Source organism: Protopterus annectens, chromosome 9.part0, assembly GCF_019279795.1.
Source record: "Protopterus annectens isolate FY-2018-M chromosome 9.part0, PAN1.0, whole genome shotgun sequence".
NCBI classification, from domain to species: domain Eukaryota; kingdom Metazoa; phylum Chordata; order Ceratodontiformes; family Protopteridae; genus Protopterus; species Protopterus annectens.
The window spans coordinates 1,765,899,646-1,765,922,241 of NC_056743.1; the positions used below are offsets into that span (position 1 = coordinate 1,765,899,646).

Here is a 22,596-nt window from a genome sequence, read left to right on the forward strand (position 1 = left end):
GAAAAGGCTTAGGACATTTCTGCACTTACCACAACATAGGCCCTTAGCTATACCTCCAGTACTGCCTGTTGTGGATGATGCATTTAATGATGTTTGCACTGCTCCTGATACTTTACCTCCAGCCCCTGCCCAACCAGATAGATTTTACAGGGTACCAGACACTCATCACCACCTATACAAGGCCCCACTTGCAGATCCTGAGACTATATCCCAGGGGCCTAAGGCAGTAGCCTCGACCTCAGCAAAACCCTATTCCTTCTGAAAGGGAATCCAGGTCCTTAGAGAGATGGGGGAAAAAAGTTTACACCTCTGCTACTCTCTCAGCTAGAGCTTTAAACTGTCAGTTTCATATGATCCAATACCAAGAGTTTATGCTTGATCAGTTAACTAAGAAGCTGTCCTCTGATGACTCCTTAGATAAGAAATATGTTTTAGAAATGGTGAATAACATTCAGCAGGTTAGTAACCATTCTTTAAAATGTGGCTATGATGCACTGGAGGCTTCATTTAGATCAGCCATGACTGGCACAGTGATAAGAAGGCATGCATGGTTGAAAGAGCAGGTCTTGCCGGATCATGTTAAAGCAAAGCTGTTAGATGCTCCTATGGATAAGGCCAGTCTATTTGGTACACCTGCTCAGCAAGTAATGAAGAAAATGGAAGAGAAGGCAAAATCTGTACAAACAGTTAAGGATTTCTTACAGGTTCAGCCCCCAAGGTTTAGCAGGAACTGGCCTGCCAAAAACTGGTCCTTTCCAGACTCCTCAAAATCTCAGAGGCAGGAATAGACGCTCTAGAGGCAGAAATCAATCCAGAGGAGGTGCCTACAGAGGACGACAGTGGCAAGGCAATAACCGAGGCACAGACACAACCACTGCCACTGCAACAGGACAATCACAGTGACTTGGCTCTGACACCGCCTACCAGGGAGCAAATAGCAGCACCTTTAGGCGGAAAGTTAGCCTTATTTTCAAAAATTGGCACTATATCACAAAAGACAAGTGGATTTTGCAAACCATAGACCAAGGCTACAGGTTCCACTTCCACACCTTACCAGTAAAAGAGGAATGCCAAACCTACCTCCAAATCAAAAACAGAAGCTCTAAAGCAGATAGCGCAATTAACAAAGATGAGAGCTGTGGAAAGAGTACCAATAACAGAACAGGGCAAAGGATTCTACTCCAGACTCTTCCTAGTACCAAGAAAAGAGAAAAGTTGGAGACCTATTCTTGACCTGTCCGTCTTAAACACATACATCATTGTCCCAAAATTCAAAATGCTGACCCTACAGCAACTTCTTCCCATGCTGGGCAAGGAGTGTTGGCTGGTAACTCTAGATCTCAAGGAGGCATACCTGCACGCCCCCATACGACCAAATTGCAGAAGATACCTCAGATTTCTTGCAGGATCAGAGCATTATCAATTCTCAGCATTGCCCTTTGGCTTATCTACTGCACCCAGAGTATTCACAAAATGCCTGGCATCAGTAATCGCTCACTGCAGGCTACAGGGAATCCAAATTTATCCATACCTGGACGACTGCCTGTTACAAGCGGACAACAAAAGCAAGCTGACAACAGATTTACAGAGAGTCATTTGCTTACTACAAGCCCTGGGATACACAGTCAATTTACAAAAGTCAAGACTGATACCATCCCAAACAAGAACATTCTTGGGTGCGGAATTGGACACAGTAAAACAAATGGCATTCCTAACTGCAGAAAAACAAAACAGCTCCTCTTTACTTCTTGGCATTAACAAAGCAGAACAAACTAACAGCAAGAAAAGTACTGCAGGCCTTGGGCTTCATGGCATCATGCATAATCTTGGTCCCACATGCCAGACTGCATATGAGAAAGCTACAGTGGTACCTAAAGAATTTATGGTCTCAACACAGGCACAGCTTAGAAACCGAAATCCCACTAATCCCATGCCTGAAACAGGAGTTCCTATGGTGGGCTCAAGCATGCCAGTCAAACCCAGGCTTGCCCTTCCACAACTTTCAAGCAAGCCAAACCATCACAACGGACACCTCAGACCTAGGCTGGGGCGACATGTTGGACAAATGCATACAAGGATTGTGGACTCCAGACCAGCTGCACCTGCACATAAACCAAAAAGAAATGCTGGCAGTAAAACTAGCAATCCAGAAATTCAGACCATTCCTCAAAGAAGGCCATTTAATGATAAGGACAGACAACACCACAGTCATGTGGTACATCAATAAACAGGGAGGCACTCATTCATACCCCCTATGCAGAATGACTCTGGACCTTTGGAATATGGCTCTGAGCTACAACATCCAGTTACAGGCAATATTTGTGCCGGGAAAAGAAAACACCCTAGCAGACATGTTAAGCAGAACCACCTCGGATGCTCACGAATGGATGCTACACCCGGACATCTTCAAGGCCATCACAAAGAAATGGGGAATGCCACAAATAGACCTATTCGCATCCCCACTCAATCACCAGCTCAAAAAATTCTGCACAAGGACATACCACCCACTTGCATGAAAGGTGGACTCTCTATCCTTCAGTTGGAAAGGCCTGACAGCATATGCATTTCCACCTCTTCCTTTGATGCACAAGGTACTACTGAAAATCAAAGAGGACCATCCAAGGATAATCCTGATAGCTCCGAATTGGCCAAGACAACACTGGTATCCATTGCTGAGGAGCATGTCTCAGGGGAGAATGTGGTCAATACCCCTGATGCCTTTGATGTTAACTCAGAACAACTACAACATCATGCACCCAAACCTAAAAACCTTGCAAATGACTGCCTGGAACATCACATAGCAGCAACTAACCCAGACCTATCCCAAAGGGTTAAAGACATTATCCTTGAAGCCCGCAGACCTTCAACAAGAAGGAACTATGCAGGAAAATGGAAAAGGTTTGTCATTTGGAGTTCTGAAAGAGGAAAAGATGTGTCGAACATAGATATTGCTAACATCCTGGAGTACTTGGCAGAGCTTCTACATACAGGCCTGTCCTATTCCTCCATCAAGATACATGCATCAGCTATTTCAGCAGAATACAGCTTTGATCCACCTGTCTTTTCGCATCCTCTACTCAGGCAGTTCGTCAGAGGGATCAAGAATGTAAAACCTCCTAGGAAACCACCATTACCAGCATGGGACTTGAACTTTGTGCTAGAAAAATTGACACTCCCTCCATTTGAACCAGCAGCAACAGCAGATCTTCAACACCTATCATGGAAAACTGCTTTCCTACTGGCAATTACTTCAGCAAGGAGGGTTTCGGAACTACAGGCCTTAATGGCAGTACAACCCTTCCTAATCTTCCATCAAGATAGGGTGTCCATGAGAACTAATCCTACATTTATGCCTAAGGTGGTATCCAGAGTGTCTTTAAACCAGGCAATCCACCTACCTACCTTCTTTCCCAATCCACAGAACAGGGGGGAAAGACTGCTGCATACCTTGGATGTACATAGACAGTTACGCTACTACCTGGACAGAACCAAAGGTGACAGAAAAACTGACAAGCTTTTAGTAGCCTATGCAACAGGAAGGGAAGGAAAAGCAATTTCCAAACAGACAATCTCCAAATGGATAGGAAATTGCATAAGATTCTGTTACTCCTACCATGGAAAACCAATTCCACAGAACATAAGACCTCATTCTACAAGGGCTACAGCCACTACCACAGCTTTCTTACGAGGAGTGGCAACCAAGGACATTATTGAGGCGGCTACTTGGACCTCAGTGCATACATTTGCCAAGCATTATAATTTACCTCTATACTCCAGATCCCGAGCAGGGTTTGCCACTGCTGTACTGCAAGGGATCCTAACTACACCATAATTCTTCTTCTTCCTCCCCTAGTTTGGCTATGGTATTCTACCCATTTGTTATGACTGCAGATGCATCCTTGAAGGACATAGTACAGTTTTGTACCTACCATAAATGTAGATGTCCGAACAGGATAGCATCTGCAGTCAGGATTACCCACCCTCCTTCCCCTCTGTGGTACTACTAGGGTATTTACCCTCCTAATAGCTAGCTGGGGGGGAGTCTCTTATGGTGTATTTGTTTGTATATATGTACATACATGCTTATTTTTTGTGTTTGCCTTCTACTATTTTGGAAACATTGGCATTTATCCAAAATTTAGCTTTCCAAGAGGGCAACTGGCATCTGGGGCAAGAAACACTGAGGAAAATGGCGTCGGCTGATGCCTTTATACCCGAAGACCAGCAGAGATGACGTCGGGTGAAGTGCGACATCAGCCGAAGCCGGACCCAGACTTTGGAATCCGGCCGACCGAAGGGCTGCCTGATGACAGGACAACCCATTTGTTATGACTGCAGATGCTATCCTGTTCGGACATCTACATTTATGGTAGGTACAAAACTGTACTTACTTTCTATAGCTCTGAGGGTCTTACGGCCCCAGTGGTAGCCTTCTGCAGACTTCCAGAAATTCAGATATTCCCCTATTTGGATGACCTGTTTATTCCGTTCCCCCTGTCGGCGGTCTTTACTTCAGGCCATTCACTTATTTATACTTCTCTGCATTGTGGAGTTCACCTTAAATCTCAGTCTGCAATGACCCCTTCTCAAGACCAGGTGTTTCTAGGATGCAGGATTCAGACAATACCAGTGATGGTTTTCCTCCTCCATGGTCCTGTGCTTGACTGCCTATTTCCAGTCTTTTCTTCCTCATCCAGTCGCAAGGGAATTTCTTTGAGCTTTGGGGTTTATGGCATCCACTAATCCCATGGTTCTCTTCACCAAACTCGTATGAGAAAGTTTCAGTGGTATGCCAAGACTGTTTGCCTTGAGCACTGCCATACCTCTGGATTATCCTGTTCCTTTCTTGTCTTCTCTCAAGCTCGAATTCCACTGGTGGATTTGCTAGATTTCCCTGACTTCAGGTCCATCTTTTCAGATCCGTCTTCATACTCTGGAGCTGTACACAGATGCTTCCAGACAGTACAGGGGAAGCTCATTCAACAACATCAAGTTCCATGAGCTTTGATGATCTGAGCAACTGGCAGACCATGTCAACATCAAGGAGATGGGAGCTGTGATTTTCTCATCATGCCTTCCACTCCCTTTGGGTACTGGGTACTCTAAGGATTTTCACAGACAATTAGGAGAAAGTTGGCCAGGGCATCATGGAACTTTTGTTCTTTTCAATAGGTGACTGGGATCTCTTGGGTACACTGAGAAATACAGCCCTTCCCTTATGCTGCACTGTTGTCAGCAATCGATCTGCCTGGTGTGGGAGTAGAACCACAGCTTTCTGCACCAAAGGCGTATGTACTGCTTGTTGTGCCGCTGATACTGATAGCCCATCACCATGCAAGGGGTGCAAAGTCTTACCTTCTTTACAGGTTGGCTCTTCAGGCTTGGGATTGTGCTGTCTGCCATCAGTTGCTTTAGGTGGTTTACATTCCCTCAAAGCACAGTCTTGTGGCAGACACTTTGAGCACTTCCAAGGCATGGATGCATCACAGGAAGGTGATCCTTGACATTGTACATCAGTGGTGCATTCCTGAAGCAGAATTTTGCGTGCATTCCTCAAGCAGATCCCTTTGATAACTTCCCCAGTTGTGTTCCAAAGTATCAAGTCCTTTGGCTTGGAGAATGGATGGCCATGTCTTTTTCCTGGAATGAGATGTTTCTGTATGCCTTTCCCTGTCTTCCTGTACTCACAAAAGTCCTACACAAGATCATGTGGGACAAGCTCAAAATCTTTCTGGTGACTGCCTTTTGGCCCAGAAAGCATGGGTCACCCTTCTGATGATTGCACCCTGGGCAAAGGAAATAGTAGTTACCTCACAGGATAGACTGTCATGCAGGCCAAGGGATCTCTCATTCATACTCGCTTGCCCACTCGTCTGTTGATTCTTTGGGTGATAGGGTTTTGAGTCTTTTTAGACATCAGTTTTCTGAGGACATGCTTTGGGTTTTGCAGGAGACTAGAAAATCCGGTCTCTAAATGGAAAAGATTTTCTATGTGGTGTCTCGAGCATGACCTGGGCTCTTTTTTTCTGTGGGTATTCTTATGGTCCTTTCTTATTTCTGTGAGTTGCTCATTTCTCATATTCTTGTCTTAACTCATTTGTCCACCCTTGAATTCACCTCTTGCTTTTCGTTTTGAAATCAAATAATTTTTGAAGGCGTCCTTCATATTAGACCCCCAAGAAATTCTATTTCTCCTCCGTGGGACCTTGGTTTTGTGCTTGAGAAATTAATTCAGTTTCACTTTCAGCCTGCAGTTTCCTGTTCTTACTGCACTCTACGATGAAGACTGTACTATTGGTGGCTCTTCTGCTAAGGGAGTCTGAGCTTCAAGCACTCATGGTAGTTCTGCCTTTTCTTTTTTCCACAGGGACAGGGTGTGTCTTTGTGCTAGTCTTTTTATGCCCAAGGTGGTTGATGAGTTTTTCTTTAATCAAACAATTAATTTTCCTTTTTTTCCCTGCAACATAGAATGCCAGTGAGAGGATTCATCAGACCTTGGATTTACACAGACAGCCTTAGTATTAGACAAAAAAAATTGGGAAATCTGAGCAACTTTGTTTCTTTTCATTCCAGAAATTTAGATTTTAGCTGTTTCTAAGCAAAGCATCTCCTCCTGGATCTGCAAGGCCATTTCTTTTTGCTATTCCTTGCATGCCAAACAGCTTTCTTCTGTTTGAGCTTATTCTACTAGGGCAGTTGCCTATTCTGGTACTATTTTTTCCTCCAATGGTCTGGATACTAGTTCAATTTTGAAACTGCAGTGTAGTCTTCTGTACACACTTTTACTAAACATTACAAGTTGGATGTTCTGCTCTCCCAGTTATAAATAACGCTGCTACAGTGATAAAGGAAGGGCATAGTACAGTTGTGTAAGATCTTACCATAATAGTAGATTTCCTACTTCTCACTGTTGCATCATTCTGTTCCTCCCTCCTCCCTGTTTTCTGTTGCCTTTCTTCTGGCCGAGAGGTATGCCTTACTTTTTTTTCCTTCTCCTCCTTCCCGGATGTGTAAGTTGCTTTCCTTTTGGGGTGCTCTGTTTTGACTTGCGCATTTTAGTTGTGAGGATTAGGCAACATGCGTATTCTACACCTTGGATGTAAGACATGTGTCTGATGCCTGTAAGGTATAAAAGCTTTGGTATGCTGGCCAGATTTATCCTCTGCAGGACATCCTAGTTGTAAGAATACTGCAGCTGTGCGAAGTAGGACAGCTACCGTTATTTTAAGGTCTTGCTCAACTATAGTTTTTCTGCTACATGTTCGGTGGCAAAGTCACTTGATTTTATGTAGTATATTTGTCCCCACCTGAAGTAAGCCAACATAATGCCCTGACTGTCTTGTTCCCTTAAGTAGGGCATCTGAGATGTGTACCAGCATGTGCCAAATACAGGAACTTAGCAGCTGAGCAACCAGGACTGTGCTAGATAGTTGACCTCTCCAGTCTTGGTACAGCCCATGTGCTTTGCTCTGTGACCTTCTTGACGTGTGTGGAGTAGCAGTGGTTCCATGGAGAGTACATACCACCATACCATCTACTTAATGCTAAGTTAGCCGTTTCTTACAGTCTCACTGGTCATAATGTAGTCCATGTGAGATGCATTAAGTAGATGGTATGATCTTTCCTGTTATCTACTGTTTGAGCTTCCAGCCATCCTCGGGGGGGCAGAGGTGGCAGTACTATAATTGAATTCTTGCTCTACTACGAATAGGACATGCATACTTGACTAAAACATTGCAGCTAGCAAGGTAGTTTTTCTGTCTCACTGGTACTTTAATTCATAAGTTGCTGAGGCTGTAACTCTGTGACTCAGAGAAAGATTGCACGGTGACCAATACTTAAAGTAGTTCTGTTGTGAACACTGCTCAGAAAGTATATTCTCTGACTTTTTGTGCCAATCATTTCATATGGTATTTAGTAGCTTCCAGTTCTAAACTGTACTTTGTCACATTACTAAGATGTCTGTATTGGTTTTATTGAGCCTGGACTGCTGCTTATTCTTTTGTGGTGTTGATATGTGGATAACTGGTACATCACAAACTTTATACAATTTCATGTAGTTGTATTTAATTGTAGATAAACTAGATTTTTTCAGCTCTGTAATACTGTGTGTTCAGAAATTTTTATATGTCATATTTCTTTACCATCCAGTATTATGATGACCCCATGAGTGCTGCTAGTAAGTGCCATGTAATGGATTAGTGAAAACATTCCGGTGTGACATATGTTCATGTTATGTTGCGTTTTAAAATGCAGCATATTTTTTTTTTTTTTGTAATGTTCTAGTTCTTTAATGCAGCTTTGTTCTAATTTTTAAAAATGTAGGTCAAATTGGCTGAACTGCAGGAGGGTAAGAAATCTTTGATCGATCAAGTAGAAACTTTGAGGGCTGCAAAAGATGCAGCTGAAATTCCAGAGAAAGAGGCCAAGGAAGTCCATGAGAAAGCTTGGGAAGGTGAGTACCTCAGCTAGAGGGCACAGATTTAGCAACCCATTGACTCCACATTAATAACGTTGATAAAATTACACTTGGAAAATAGTTGGTGTGTTTAATGGGAGGAGGTGGCATCAGAAGTTGCATATGCATACTTAAAGTATAGGGAAGATGTTAAGATCTCATTTGGATTCACAGCTTATGAATTAATGAAATTATTCAATTAACAAGGAAGGACGGAGGAGGAGGAAGGGAATGCGAACCTCAGTGTGTGTGGTGGGGGTAGAGTCTTGCACTTTTGATTAAAATGTATAGTAAGGCTATGGAATATTTTAAGTCTGAGATAGTGCACCTAAAACATCAGAAGAGTTTAAAGTTGGTTTTGATAGAGCTAGAATGATTTTTGGTGGGTATGAGGTGAGAGATTTACACTAGGCTTAACTGCATCTGTTGAACAACCTAGACTAGAACAGTAGGAGGGCCTGTCTGAATTCAAAATGGGTAGGAGTATTGTTAGGTCAATGGTTTGCTGCTGGGGTCTTTGTAGTTTACTTAGGGGCACCTGCTAAAGTAGTGTATGTATATCCAAAAAAATAAATAAATAATACTAAGCAGCTACAGAAACTAGTCAAATTCCACCAATCCAGATCAATCGTATTTGCCTGCACACTACACAGGAATATTCCTTGGGCAACTTATTTTTTTGTTGAAGTGAAGCCCTTCTGACTCCACTGTGGACATCTGCCAAAAATTAAATTCTACACTTTCCATGACACTAAGCAGCTTACAGATCTTTGTTTGGTTGCTGAATTTCAATGGTCGCTTTTTCAGGCACTGTGCAAAGACATACCTAGAGCACCTGTGCAGCTACATCATATACAATTACCTGTTCTCCTACAGACACAGGCCTTTATGCCATATGAGGCTGCTTGAATATAAAGATGTACAGAAAAGTGTACTGAAAATGTGTTTAACTAAGTGGGTCCATTAGGGCCTTGGGCAAAGCCTAACCTTGCAGAATTAAGTAGATTACTTTGACTGAGCTTGGCCACCACACCAGGATGTGGACAGTTTCTGCCTTGCTCACCCACCCCATCCTCCCTGAGCTAGGTGGTCTTGTATTCCAGCGCATAACTACTCTCCTCTGTGTCCAACTAATGATCATTCTGTGCTTGATCATTTGAAGACAAGCAAATGCATCAGATCTGATGTTGTCCTTTCATTCTTCCTCATGAATGGATCTCTGATCCAATCCTTTGGTCCATCTCATTTGCATTTACAACACTTCAGATCCAAATCTTGAACTCCTCCCTCTACCCATAACACTCTGTTCCATCCCCCAACTCCCCATTTCTCGTTTGCCACCATTGCCACAGGACGTGATTCCGGATCTTAAGCAGTGAAAGTTAATTCTCTTGTTTTTTTTTTTCTTGTTAAACTGCAATATTTGTATTATTTTATTACTGCTTTAAATATAATCTCGGTTTCCTCCTCCCTCTTATTGCCTTAAGTAGTAGCTGGCATTAGGGTTTATTTTCTCTTATATCCGTACCATTATTTCTTCCTTTCATACCCTTTTGGGACTCCTAACTCTTACTAAACTATTTTATATATATGACTTGAAAAACCACAACCCAACGAAAGAAACCAAATAATATACCACGACCTGCAGGCCAATTCCACTGAAGTACTTTTAGAATTTATTGTAAAAAGTGCAACAAAAGTTCAGTATACTTCCACACAAAATCTATCTTCTCTCTACCGCCTCGGCCACACTTGCCTTTAACAGAGTAAACTCTAATCACTCATACCTAACAGCCTTTTATAATAATGAACACAGCCACTTAATCAATTACTTAAAAAATATATCCCCATAAAAACTTTTGTATACATTAACAATATATTGACATGTTATAAATCACTTTACAAAAAACTTCTCCATGTACATTCATGATTTATCCCTATAGGGCTCATTGTATTAAATTTCAAAATCATAAAAACCTCCTTTTTCCTCAAACATTTTATTTGCTGTTTGCAAATAAAGGGCTAAATCACGAATGTACATGGAGAAGTTTTTTGTAAAGTGATTTATAACATGTCAATATATTAATGTATACAAAAGTTTTTATGAGGATATATTTTTTTACCTAATTGATTAAGTGGGTGTGTTCATTATTATAAAAGGCTGTTAGTATGAGTGATTAGAGTTTACTCTGTTAAAGGCAAGTGTGGCCGAGGCGCTAGAGAGAAGATAGATTTTGTGTGGAAGTATATTGAACTTTTGTTGCATTTTTTACAATAAATTCTAAAAGCACTTCAGTGGAATTGGCCTGCAGTTTGTGGTATATTATTTTATATATATATTTTTTAAAAAAAAGCCTTTTGTGTGTTGAGTTAAACAATATAATAACTTCTTTAGTGTGTGACTTTGGGTTATTCAGGGCATATAGCTCGTGCTCTGTTAAATTTTTGAAGTTTCTTTGTTTTTGTTACAATTATAGCTGTGTTTGAAGAACCAACCGGCTTTAAGAAATGCACTTGTTGTGGGCATAAGATTCCTAGTTCAGATGCCCACAAGAAGTGCATGTACTGCCTGGGGCCTGAACATTTAAATTCCTCATGTGATATCTGCTCCACTTTCAACCCCAGGGCCATCTCAGACTGGTGCAAAAAAATAATCCTCAAGGGCTTCCTTCCAGCTTCTTCCTCTTCTGGGGCTCAGCCCCCTCTCTAAAGCTCTAGGCTCCTTAGAATCAAAGAAATGAATCCTCCCTAAGTCTCCGAGGGCTTCGTCGGAGCCAGACAAAATGCTCAAGAAGACTTTGGATCTGAAGAATGTCATGCCTCACTCAGATCCTCAGGCCTGTTCAGGTCCAACAGGCGTAATAACCATATCTAGTTCCCCATTGCCATCTACATCATACTGTGATCCCAGACCCTCAGATCTGACTGTTGGGAGCTGATCCCCAGAGTTTATTTTAAAACCTTGCATCTTTTGCACCCCTCAAAGTTTCTCCGGCTCTGCCATCCAAGCTGTTTCAAACTCCAAAGAAACATTCTAGGCCTGCCTCCTCTGCTTCATCTAGACCTTTTTTGGACCTTAACATATTGACATAGATATGGACAGGATGATGTGGAAATTTCTCAGGGCTCAGATCCAGTTGGGGATTCTGCCACCTCTGTTCCCTATTGGATCTGAGAGTGCATCTGCCCAGTCAATACAGTCTCCTTCTCCAATCCGACCTGTGCTCTCGGAGTCTCAGGATCCAAGATTCCCAAGAGAAGTCTGTTGGATCGAGGAAGCTCCCTTCCTCAACTCCGGCAGTTTCCCTGACCAGCCGTGCTCCTATACTGTTAGATCAGAATGGGTCTTAGATCTGGGAAGGCAGCACAGGGTCTGAGGCTCTGGGTTCGGCTCAGACACTGTCTGATCCATCCCTTTCCCTTGGTGCCTCTGCTCTAGACAGCTCAGAACTGGGGGTGGCCCCGACCTCTCATCTTCTACTGCCTCTGCTCCAGGGAGGGGGTAAGAGATATCCCTGAGTCCGTCAGCCTTCCAGGTAGTAGAAAGGGCCTTCTCTTAGCATAGAAAGCTGTCCTCTCGTATCTTGGATCCTGCACCCTCACCCCTCATTGGGTGCCAGCTCTGAGCCCATCATCTCTGCTCCTCTAGGTCAGCCAACTCTGGGAAGCCTCCACACTTATTCCCCAGAGGGATTTCCCCCTTCTGCCATCTCCCCCGAACACCGAGAGGAGGTACTGCAGAAAAAAGCTTGCAAGAGGAGGCACATAGACTCCCCTGTGGAGTCTGTCATGGAAGACACTGTTTTTCATCAGGGAGAAGGACCCCCCCCCTCCCCGATCACCACCTGACCATCTCTGCTGGGGGACAGCCTGGAAATCTTCAAACAGAAGGGTGGCTGGTCTTCCCAAGCTCCTTCTGAAGAATTGGTGTTCCTGGAGGCTTTCGGGTTGGACCATGTTATGTCTTGGGTGACCCTCCTTCTTGTCAAGCTTGGAAGGAGTTGGATGCAGTCAAGCCCATTCCCAAATGTCCAGATAAATTAGTTCCTCCTGCAGACAAACACCATTAGAGTAAGGGTGTCCCCATTGAAGCCATAGTTGTGGCAGCAGCCACTAAGGAGGTAGCTGAGCAGAGCTCCTCTCTCTCTATCCACCAAACAGGGAGTCCAGAGCAGTGGACAGATTTGGAAAGTGCATCTATGCCTCCGCCACATTCACGCTGAGGTTATTAAATTACCTGGCACATTCTACTCTCAAAGAAATTTGATGGATCTTTCAAACTCTCTCACATACTCCATGTCTGCAGAAGATTTCAAGAAGGTTTTCTCTCAGTTATCTACTCTTTTTCATCTTTTGCCAATTCATGGCTGATGCTGATATCCCACACAGCGGACAGTGCTTCACAAGCAGCTGGTTCAGGTATAGCTGTTAGGAGACATGCAAGGGTGAGGCTACGTGACTTTGTGGAACCTTTCAATGTGGTTTTTTAATGCCAACTTTGATCATTCCTCCTTGTTCAGGCCGTCAGTGAAGGATATGCTTATTTGCAGCGAGCAGTAAGGGAAGACCCTGTCTGCCATTGGAATGAAGTTTTCTACCCCCCAATGTTCCTTTTTCTAGGAATCAGCAAGATGAGAAAATGCAGTTCTAGAAATTCCGGGGACCTTTCAGGGCTCACATGGGGATACTCCCTCCAGAGGCAGAGGAGGGGAGGTTTCAGTGGCAGATGTTGCCCCAGGTGCAGAGGGGTTCTGCAAAACCAGGGCTTCAGAGACTCCTCTGGTAGGCACAGTCAGTGCTCCCGAAGCACTGTCCAACTGTGGAGGCAGTTGGGGGCCATGTTTCCCTACACCTGGACAAAACTCCCAAACAATGCATGGGTGCCAAGTACAATATCCAGAGGTTACTACATACCCTTTTCCCTTCCACCTCCTATCCCAAAGAAGAAACTCCCTAATGTTCCTCCCAGTCAGAGGGAGTATGCAGCTCAAGAAATGTTATTTGCCACTGATAGCAAGATGCATCAGCCGTTTTGTCCAGATAAGTTCAGAATTATTAATCTTTAAAAAACTTTGTTCCTTTTAAACCCTTAGTTATTTTCCTCAAACTCATGTTTCCTGAGTGATTCTGCTTCTCTACCCTTATTACCGTCATGGAATCCTCGTTACCATTGGTGCTAATCTTCCCCTCTCCCTCTTACCTTTTTAGGTAAGCTTTTATATTACTATTGGTATTCCCCTTGTTTCCTACTGTTCTTAGTATTTCTCTCTATTATCATTGGTAGAATTTCCAGCTGTCCTGGTGTGTTTGTCTGCATCTGTCTGCCGCAACTTTTCCTTTCTTACAAAATGGTGGAACAGCAAAAGGGCACATCAGGTTTCAAGCAGTGCTAAGACTGTGGACGAAAGATGCATAATTCAGATGGGTATCTTTCATGTGTATACTGTCTGGGTGCACCCCATTTGGATGTAGTGCAATCTGCAAGCTTTCCGTACCACAGCCTTAGTAGAAAAACAAAACAAATTAATCTTAAAAGGAATGTTAAAAGCTTCTTTCAAAATAAGCTTTGTCTAAGCCAGATTCTGCCACCTCTAAATCTGACCATGCTAAAAAGAGAAGCCATTTGGTGCTGATCTCTCCTTTGGCACTGGAGACTAAGAAACACAAATATTCAGTTCCATCAGTTTCCTTGGAACCGAAGACTAAGGTTCCAAAATTAACGGAATGAGAATCTTCTGCACTATTTATTGCTGTTGTCACTGCACCAAGAGCTTCGGTGCAGAAGTTGGCACTGGCTTCTTTAATTTCCCATTTGGTACTATCTTCGACATCTGCACTGTTGCAGACTCTACCTATCCCTTTGGTGCCGAAATCTGAACTATTACATGTTCCCAGGACAAGCCGTTCCATAGACCCTTTCATGGGTCAACTTCCCCAATTCCTTTTTGAAAAGGCCTGAATCTCCCTCTGGGATGTCTGTTTGATCTTCCAGGAGTCTTTCTGAGGTACACATCATGAGATTGGTGGATCAGCTTTTGGTGGCCAAGGGTCTTCCTGCCCCTTCTCAGACCTCTCTACCCTTAGGAGTTGGGTTTTTTCTCCTGTGACTCCTCTGGATTTTCCTTCAGTTTCCCCAGTTCCAGCTGTCCTGGTGCCAAGAGACACTCCTTCAGCTCCAGAGATTGCTCTGACATCTTTGGTTCCCTCGGAACTGGTAGACTGTCTGGGCCGTAGCTTAGCTGTCTGTTCCGAGGGTTTCAGATCGGTTCCTGTTTTTTATTCAGAGCCAACTTGGCTCTGAGCCCTGACAGTTGTGGGTTCTTTCCCAGCTCCTGCTTTGGATGGCAGTCCTTTGGAGTGGGGTGTGACCTTTGTTCCGAGGTTGTCTTTTTCTGTTCTGGGCTCCCATCCCTCTTTAATGGGGCCTGCCTTCCAAGTCATGGAGAGGACATTGGTCTCTGCGGCTTCTCAGCTGGCCACTTCTGTATCGGAATGTCATATGTCTAGACCTTCTGGTCCAGAGCTGCCACCATCTTCCACATCAGGGCAGCAAGCACAGAAGCTGCAAGTTACCCTGTACAGGGCCCCTCTTCTTTGGAATCTTTCTGAGATTCCCAATGAGGAACCACCCCGAAAGAAGATGTGCAAGAGGAAACACTTCGATTCCCCAGAAGAATCCGTCACAGAAGACATGGATTTCAGTGAGGTGAAGGGTTCCCCTCTGTCACCTCTTGCAGATGCCTCCTTTGGAGACATCCTGGGGATTCTAAAACCGAGGGTTGATTGGAAGCCCAAAGACCCATCCTCTGAGGAATCCGTGTACTTGCAACCTTTTGGTGCTCACTCATTTACTTCTTGAGTGACTCCACCTGCAGACTACCTCATTAAATTAATTGCGTAGTGGATGGAAGGACCCTGACTCCATAGAGCCAATTCCCCAGAGACCAGAGAAAATGGTATCAGCCCCCGAAGATCACAAATACTGGGCAAAAGGCTTAGTAGTAGATGCCATGGTGGTGGCAGTAGCCACGAAGAAAGAACTCGCCGATGAGAGTACCACTGTCCATCCACCTAACCGATAAGTCTCTGATGGACATATTTGGAAAGCGGGTCTATTCTTCAACCTTTGCCCTCAGGTCCTTCAATTTCATAACGCATTTCACTAGAATCCAGAGGGATCCGATTAAGGAGTTATCGGATACACTCGCTGGAGCTGTCTGATGAGATGCGGGACAAAGTTGCCTCTCAGCTGACCACCCTGGAATCTATATTAAACTCTTCTGTGTGGCTCATATGTGTTTGTGTGAATTTAGCCTTTCAGGTCTTCCTTCATCAATGCTCCTTTTGACGGATCCTCCTTGTTTGGTCCTAAAGTCAAAGACATACTAGCCATGTGCGAAAAAGCTGGAAAGACCCTTATTGCTGTGGGCATTTGTTTTTCTACTCCAGGAATCGGAAGAGTGGGAAGATGTGGTTGAAGTCCCAAGGGCCTTTTCAGGACACGTGGTGGAAGCTCTCCTTGTGGCAGGGGGGGCCCTAATGAAAGATGCTAAGAGGTGGCCCGCAAAATCAGGCCTCCAGAGGACCCCATCACTGGACAGCCCTACCAGCGCTCCTGAAAGGGGGCCCGATTGCTTACCTCTGGAAGAAGTCAGGGGAAGATTTTCACTGCACCGGACAGCCTGGCAACTAATAACTTCAGATTCTTTGGTGCAGAAAGTCTTTACCAGAGGTTGTCATATCCCCTTTGTTCTTTTTCCAAGATCACAAAGAAGAGTTCCCTATGTGCCACCCAGTCAGAGGGACCAAGCAGCTTTGGAAGTTCAAAAGCTGCTAGAAAAAAGCCATCCAAGAAGTCCCACCAGACCAGATAGGATGTGTTTTTTGCTCAAGGTTCTTTTTAGTGCCAAAAAAGATAGGGGGCTACAGACCAATATTGGATCTTAGCCTTCTGAAAAAATTAATTTAGCAAACAAACTTCCCGATTGTCATTGTTCAGTCTAGGGAAAATGATTGGATGTGCTCTGTAGACCGTCAAGATGTGTACTACCGTATAAAAATGGGCAGATGCTCCAGAAGGTATCTTTGCTTTTGGCTAGGAGCCAGTCATTTCCAGTTGGGAGCGCTGCCCTTTCGTCTCCCCACAGCCCCCAGGATGTTCACCAAATGCATGGCAGCAGTCATGGCCCACTTGAGACTACACTTATTCTGGGTGTTTCCTTACTTAGACGACCGGCTCCTCACCCCCCAACCAGGTGTCTACTGCTTCAAGTCACAAATTTCATCCTGCACCTTTTCAACTCTTTGGGCATCACAGACAACAGAGAAAAATCCCAGCTGACTCTGACACAAGACCTGGAGTTTGTAGGAGCTCATCTCGATACAGTCTCTTGTGTAGCTTCTCTCCCTCTTCACAGACTACAAAAGATGAGGTCTCTGGTACGCTCCATGTTATACAAAGAAAAAGTCCCCACTCATCTCATTCTTCAAACTTTAGGGTCTATGGCAATGACCATTATCTTAGTACCTTTGGCAAGATTTCACATGAGAAATCCAAAAACCAAGTAACTTCCAAAAACCGTGTAAAAAACATAAACCAAATAACACGGGAAGGCACAGAGGAGAGCAGTCAGACGAGATTGAGTTTTTTGTTAGTTGCATCTTTGTTTGCTATTCATCAAAAAGGCTTCATCATACCCATGAAACATACTAAAATGCCAACTTAAATAGCTACAGACAGTAGTAAAATGCCAATTAACAGGTAGTAAAATGCCAATTAACAGTTAAATTAACTAATCATCAGTTCTCAAGACCATTAACCAATAAAACAACTAATGGAGGATGTACATATGAGAGAGACTTTTTAAATAGACCACCGATGTTCAACCCTAGTTTAATGCACACTATTAAAACTTTTAAATTGTGTTGTGAGAAGGACATTAGAAAGTGTTAACATATTCATTCTTAAGTAATGAAGAAAAAAGAGCTTTATCTGAATCTAAAGACTGAAGGAATTTGATTTATGAAGGTGGACAAGGGGAGGTGGGGTGGTTATTATGAATTTGTCTAGTTACAATGGTGGTGTTGGAAAAATGTTGTACCAGTGAAGAATATTTACCAGTATCTGTGTATGACGTTCTGAGACTCTATGAATGTATACAGACTGTTTTATATGATCTTTTAATGAATGGAGGGATTGGTCAAGAAGTATATAATTTTTTATTTGTTGAACATCCTAGGGTTGGAGTACTATTTGGTATTCCTAAACTTCATAAGCGCATTACCAACCCCCCCTTTAGACCATTGTTTCTACCCCTGGTAGCAGCACAGAGAGTATTTCTTTGTGTTTAGATTTGTATTATCATATTTTAAACCTTTTGGTCCACTTACTACTTTCATATATTTCTGACTCTTTGGATTTTTTAAACCAAGTAAGATATTTCATTTAGAGAGGCCAAATTTAAGGAAGAGAGTTTTTATTATGTTTTTGCCTGATCTGGTGTCTTTATTTACCAGTATCCCGCAGTAGGAGGGGGCGGAATACATTAGAAATTATTTAAGCAAATACACCGTTATTGAGGGTTGAAATGTTGATACATATGAGTTTGTTAGAATTATTGTTGGAGAACAGTTATTTCATTTTCATTAAAAAATACTGTAAATGAAAAGGGTAGCCATGGGGGGGCCACTGTAGGTCCTGTGTGTATGCTAGTTTGGTCTTTGGTTGGTGAGAGACTGAAATTCTAACTTAAGGTTCCTCAGTATGAAAAAAAAAAATTATAGACTCTTTTTTATAGCAACAGCAGATGGTTTTTAATACAAGTAGTTTTGTGGAGGCTTTAAACAAAGGTTCAGATTTTTTGAAGTTTGTTTTATGTGAACATGGAAATAGTTTGCTTTCTGGATGTAGATTTAAGATGGAATTTTAAAAATAGTAATTTTATTAGTTTGATACATTGTAAAGAAACTTTTAGTAATAGTTACGTTCCTTTTAAAGTATCCATCCTAAACATACTAAAAGAAATATTCCACATGGTCAGTACATTAGGGCTTCTCGTGTGATTAGCTGGAATAGTGATTTTGAAAATGAGGTAAGGTTAATTACTTATTTCATGAGATGTTATCCAGTGGAGCTTTTGGAAAACTTAGTGAAATTCATTCTAGAAGGGTGAACGACTTTCCTCCCATATTGTTGAAAGGCTTCACCAAAAAAGCAATGAGAGAGAACCGTTACCAACTAATTTAAATTGGAAGTTGGTCCTAGGTATTGTTTGGATATGAGTGTGGACAGTGTAGCTATTAGAAAAGTGATTTGTGATAATTGGAAAGTTATAATGGGAAATGAGGTTTTAGGGGGTTCTCCAAGTTTTGTGTATAGAAAACATGGCAGCATTAAACAGTTATTAGAACATGGAAATACTAAGTTGACCCCTCCTTTAACACAAAAACTTCAGGGATGTACAAGTGTTATAGTTGCAAAGAATGCAGGTTTATTCACAACCTGCATTCTTTGCTTTGGAGCATTTGGATTATATCCTATCCGTTCTGGGTAGGTTCTATTGTAATACCTCCTGTGTGGTTATCACATTGTGTTCAGGTTGTCCTGCTTTTTGTGTGGTATGACCGGTTGTCCTGCTTTTTGTGTGGTATGACCACTAGAAGTTTGAACCAGAGGATCCAGCAACATCTTTATGCTGTTAAAGAATGAAAATAGCACTTTGTACAGTTATTAGAGTTGTACTTTTACTATCTTGGATATTGTTAGTGCATTTAAGGGGTGGCAACTTTAAAAATGTTGTTGAAAAAAGGCAGAATGGCAGGTATGCTTGGCTGCCTAAAATACCCCGGGACTAAATGAAAACCATTTGATAAGAAGTTAGCTTTATAATAGCAAGTGTACGAGTTTCACATTCATGATGGCTGTACGATAGTTAGAATTAGGTTAATAAAGAATCGTTAATTGGCTTTTTACTAGTGTTTGTAGCAATTGAAGTTGGCATTTTAGTATGTTTCAGGTTTCTGAGGAAGTTTTTTTGACTAATAGCGAATAATAAAGGTGCAACTGTGCTAAAAAAACTCAATCTCATCTGACCACTCTCATCTGTGCCTTCCAGTGTTATTTGGTTTAAGATTTCACTTGAGGCTACTTCAATGGCTCTTAGCTGCACAATGGTCCATCCTAATACATCCGATGACCTGTCTCATTCTAATAACAAGTTGTTGCAAGAAGATCTATTCTGGTAGATGCAGTCAGAGGAAATTCTTCTGGGCTGTGGCTTTATTCCCTCTCAGCCCAAGGCCTTAGTGACCACAGACGCCGCTAAGATTGGGTGAGGGGGGGGGGGCATTATCTGGGAAGGACAATCCAAGGCACTTGGTCTCTGCTTGAGCCAGTTTGCATATCATTGTACTAAAATTGAGAGCAGCGCTCTTAGTGTTGCAGGCCTTTCGATCTGCCTTCTCTCCAGGGACAGTTGCAGATGTTCTTTGTGTTTCACTGTTGCAGTCATCACATTTGGGTTATCCCTGCCAGGGTAGCCCTCGGCCGGCTTGAATACAAGAGACAGTATTTCTGCGTCGGTTGCTGTCTTTTGAGGACTGACGTCAGGTCGTCAGTGGTATAAAGGAAGGCAGCCGACGCCATTACATCAGTCTTTCTTGCTGTGGAGCCCAAAGCAGAAGCAGTTTGCACAACTGCCGGTCGGCCGCTACCTGAGTGTTCATTTCCGAATTGAAGTTGAAGTCCTCGAAAGCTAAGTACCTTGTTGGGGATCCGTTTTTCTTGCACTAACCGATGTCAGAAAAAGTTAATAATGGTCTCGCCTGTAGAAAGCAAATACCACACCGGGACTTCAACTCTTACTGCGTCACTTGTCTAGGTCCAGACCACGACGTCCCTTGTTGTCGTTTCTGTGCTTTAACGCCAGAACTATTTGTCATTGGGCCCTTATTGTAGCCAGATATTTCTGTTTACAGTCCTCAAATACCAATATGGCTTCAGTAAGCCATCCGACAGCAGATCTTCCAAAAAAGCATAAAGATAAAGACAGAGACAGACTGCACAGGACCTGACCTTCCGACGATGCTTCCGTTAAGCCGGTCAGTCCTCCAGAACTCAGTGTGAGGTGCTTTTGCAGCCCCTGATGCCCGCTTCAGTTAATTTGCAGGCCACTACCGAGACCCTTTCAGAGTCTGGTATGCCACAAAACTCTTCTTCATCTAAGGATCCTGCTGTCGTCTCTACCTTGGATGGGTCTGGAGCTGCTGTGCAGGCACAGGCTTCCGAGGAAGTCCTTCACAACACTGAATCCCAAAATAAACTGATGCCTTATTTCGCGACTACAGTTCTTTCAAAAACTGAGTTTCTCAGGCCCAGGGGTCGAACCACACCCAAGAAACCGGCTAACCATTCTCAAATGCTTGCTCCCTTGCCTCATTCTCAAATGCTTAAAATGGCAGAAGACATTATCATGCTGATTAGTGGAAGCCAAGCCACTCTCTCAAAAAGAAAAAAGAGATGTTCTTCGTGTTTCACCGCTGCAGTCATCACACTTGGGTTATCTGCCTGCAGGTAGCCCTTATTCGCCCCTTATACCAGAGTCTTGGGATTTCTGCATCAGAATCTGTCGCCTTTACCATGATGTCAGGTCGGCAGGGGTATAAAACATGTAGCTGATGCCATTACATCAGCCTTTCTTGTTGTGAAGGAGCCTGAAGCAGAATCTGTTCGCAAAGTGCCGGTCGAACGTTACCTGAATTATTTTTTTCTAATTTCAGACCTGAAGTCTTCTAAAGCTAAGTACCCCATTGGGGGTTCTTTTTTCTTGCTCTAACTGATGTCAGAAAAATTAACAATTGTCTTGCCTGTGGAAAGCTTTTGCAGCCACTGATGCCCTCTGATATTTTCATTCCAACTGCGTCACCTGTTTAGGGCCAGACCACGACGTCTCTAGCTGTCTGTTTTGTGCCTTGTTTAACTCCCGAACCATTTGTTATCGGGCTATTTTTGTAGCTAAATTATATTGCTCTCATTCTCCTTATTCTCAAATGGCTTCGGTAAGCCATCCGACTACCGATCTTCCAAAAAAGCGCAAAGACAGAGACTGATCGCATAGGTCAAAAACTGCCGACGATGCTTCCGTTAAGCTGGTCGCCAGTCTGCCGGTACTCTGTGAGGTGCCTTTGCAGCACCTGATGCCTGCTTCTACAGATTCACAGGCCTCTGCTGAGACCCATTCAGAGTCCGGTATGCCGTGAGATGCTTCAACTATGGAACCTGCGGATGTCTCTGACTTGGATGGGTCCGGAGCCGCTATGCAGGCACCGGCTTCTGAGGGTGTATTCCGATCTACCGATATTCATCTTAAACCGACAACTTCATTTCCTGCTAAAACTACCAAGTTTCTCAGGCCCAGAGTTCACACTACGCCTAGAAAACCAACATCCAATGCGCATGCTCAACCTCCCATGCTACAAAAACAAATGCTTAGAATGGCTGAAGACCTGACTACTCTAGTTAGGGGAAGCCAGCTTTCCCCTGCCAAAAGACAAAGAATTGAATTTCCTTTTGATTTTATAGACCAGGAGTCTGATTACCAGCACATGAACTTCTCTACCTTTAAGGATTCAGATGCAGAGGAATCCATTCCCTCTGCCTCCCCTCCAGAGGATTTCTCTTTTGGTGAAACCTTGCATACCTTAAGAGAGCATTTCCGCTGGGAATGCCAGGACTATCCTCAGTCCTAAAAGAGACTCTGGAAATTTTTAGATTTGCCTCCGCACAGGCCTCTAGCTATACTCCTTGTCCTGGATGTTGTATATGTCATCATCATGTACTAACAGTTGTGGATGATGCATTTAATGATGCTTGCACTGCCCCTGACTCTCTACCCCCGGCCCCTGCTAAGCCCGACAGATATTACAGGGTCCCGGACACACACTTTCACTTGTATAAGGCTCCTATTGCAGATCCTGAAACTATTTCACAGGGCCCCAAAGCTGTAGCAGCTGCCTCTGCCAAAAACCCCCTCCCCTCTGAAAGAGAATCTAGGGCATTAGAGAGATGGGGTAAAAAAGTTTATGCTTTTGCTACTCTTTCGGCTAGGGCCTTAAACTGTCAATTCCACATGATTCAGTAT

The 22,596-nt window shown here is 43.3% G+C and overlaps 1 protein-coding gene across 4 annotated transcripts in view; it reads left to right on the forward strand.

Annotated features, from left to right (window-relative positions):
* The window catches only part of PRKCSH (protein kinase C substrate 80K-H), a 1,389,498-nt gene that overhangs the window by 246,520 nt on the left and 1,120,382 nt on the right, over positions 1 to 22,596 (forward strand). For all 4 annotated transcript variants that reach the window (XM_044084622.1, XM_044084620.1, XM_044084623.1 and 1 more), the window contains exon 7: positions 8,326 to 8,455. In XM_044084622.1, the coding sequence (XP_043940557.1) occupies positions 8,326 to 8,455 (130 nt within the window). The remainder of the gene's footprint in view (positions 1 to 8,325; positions 8,456 to 22,596) is intronic.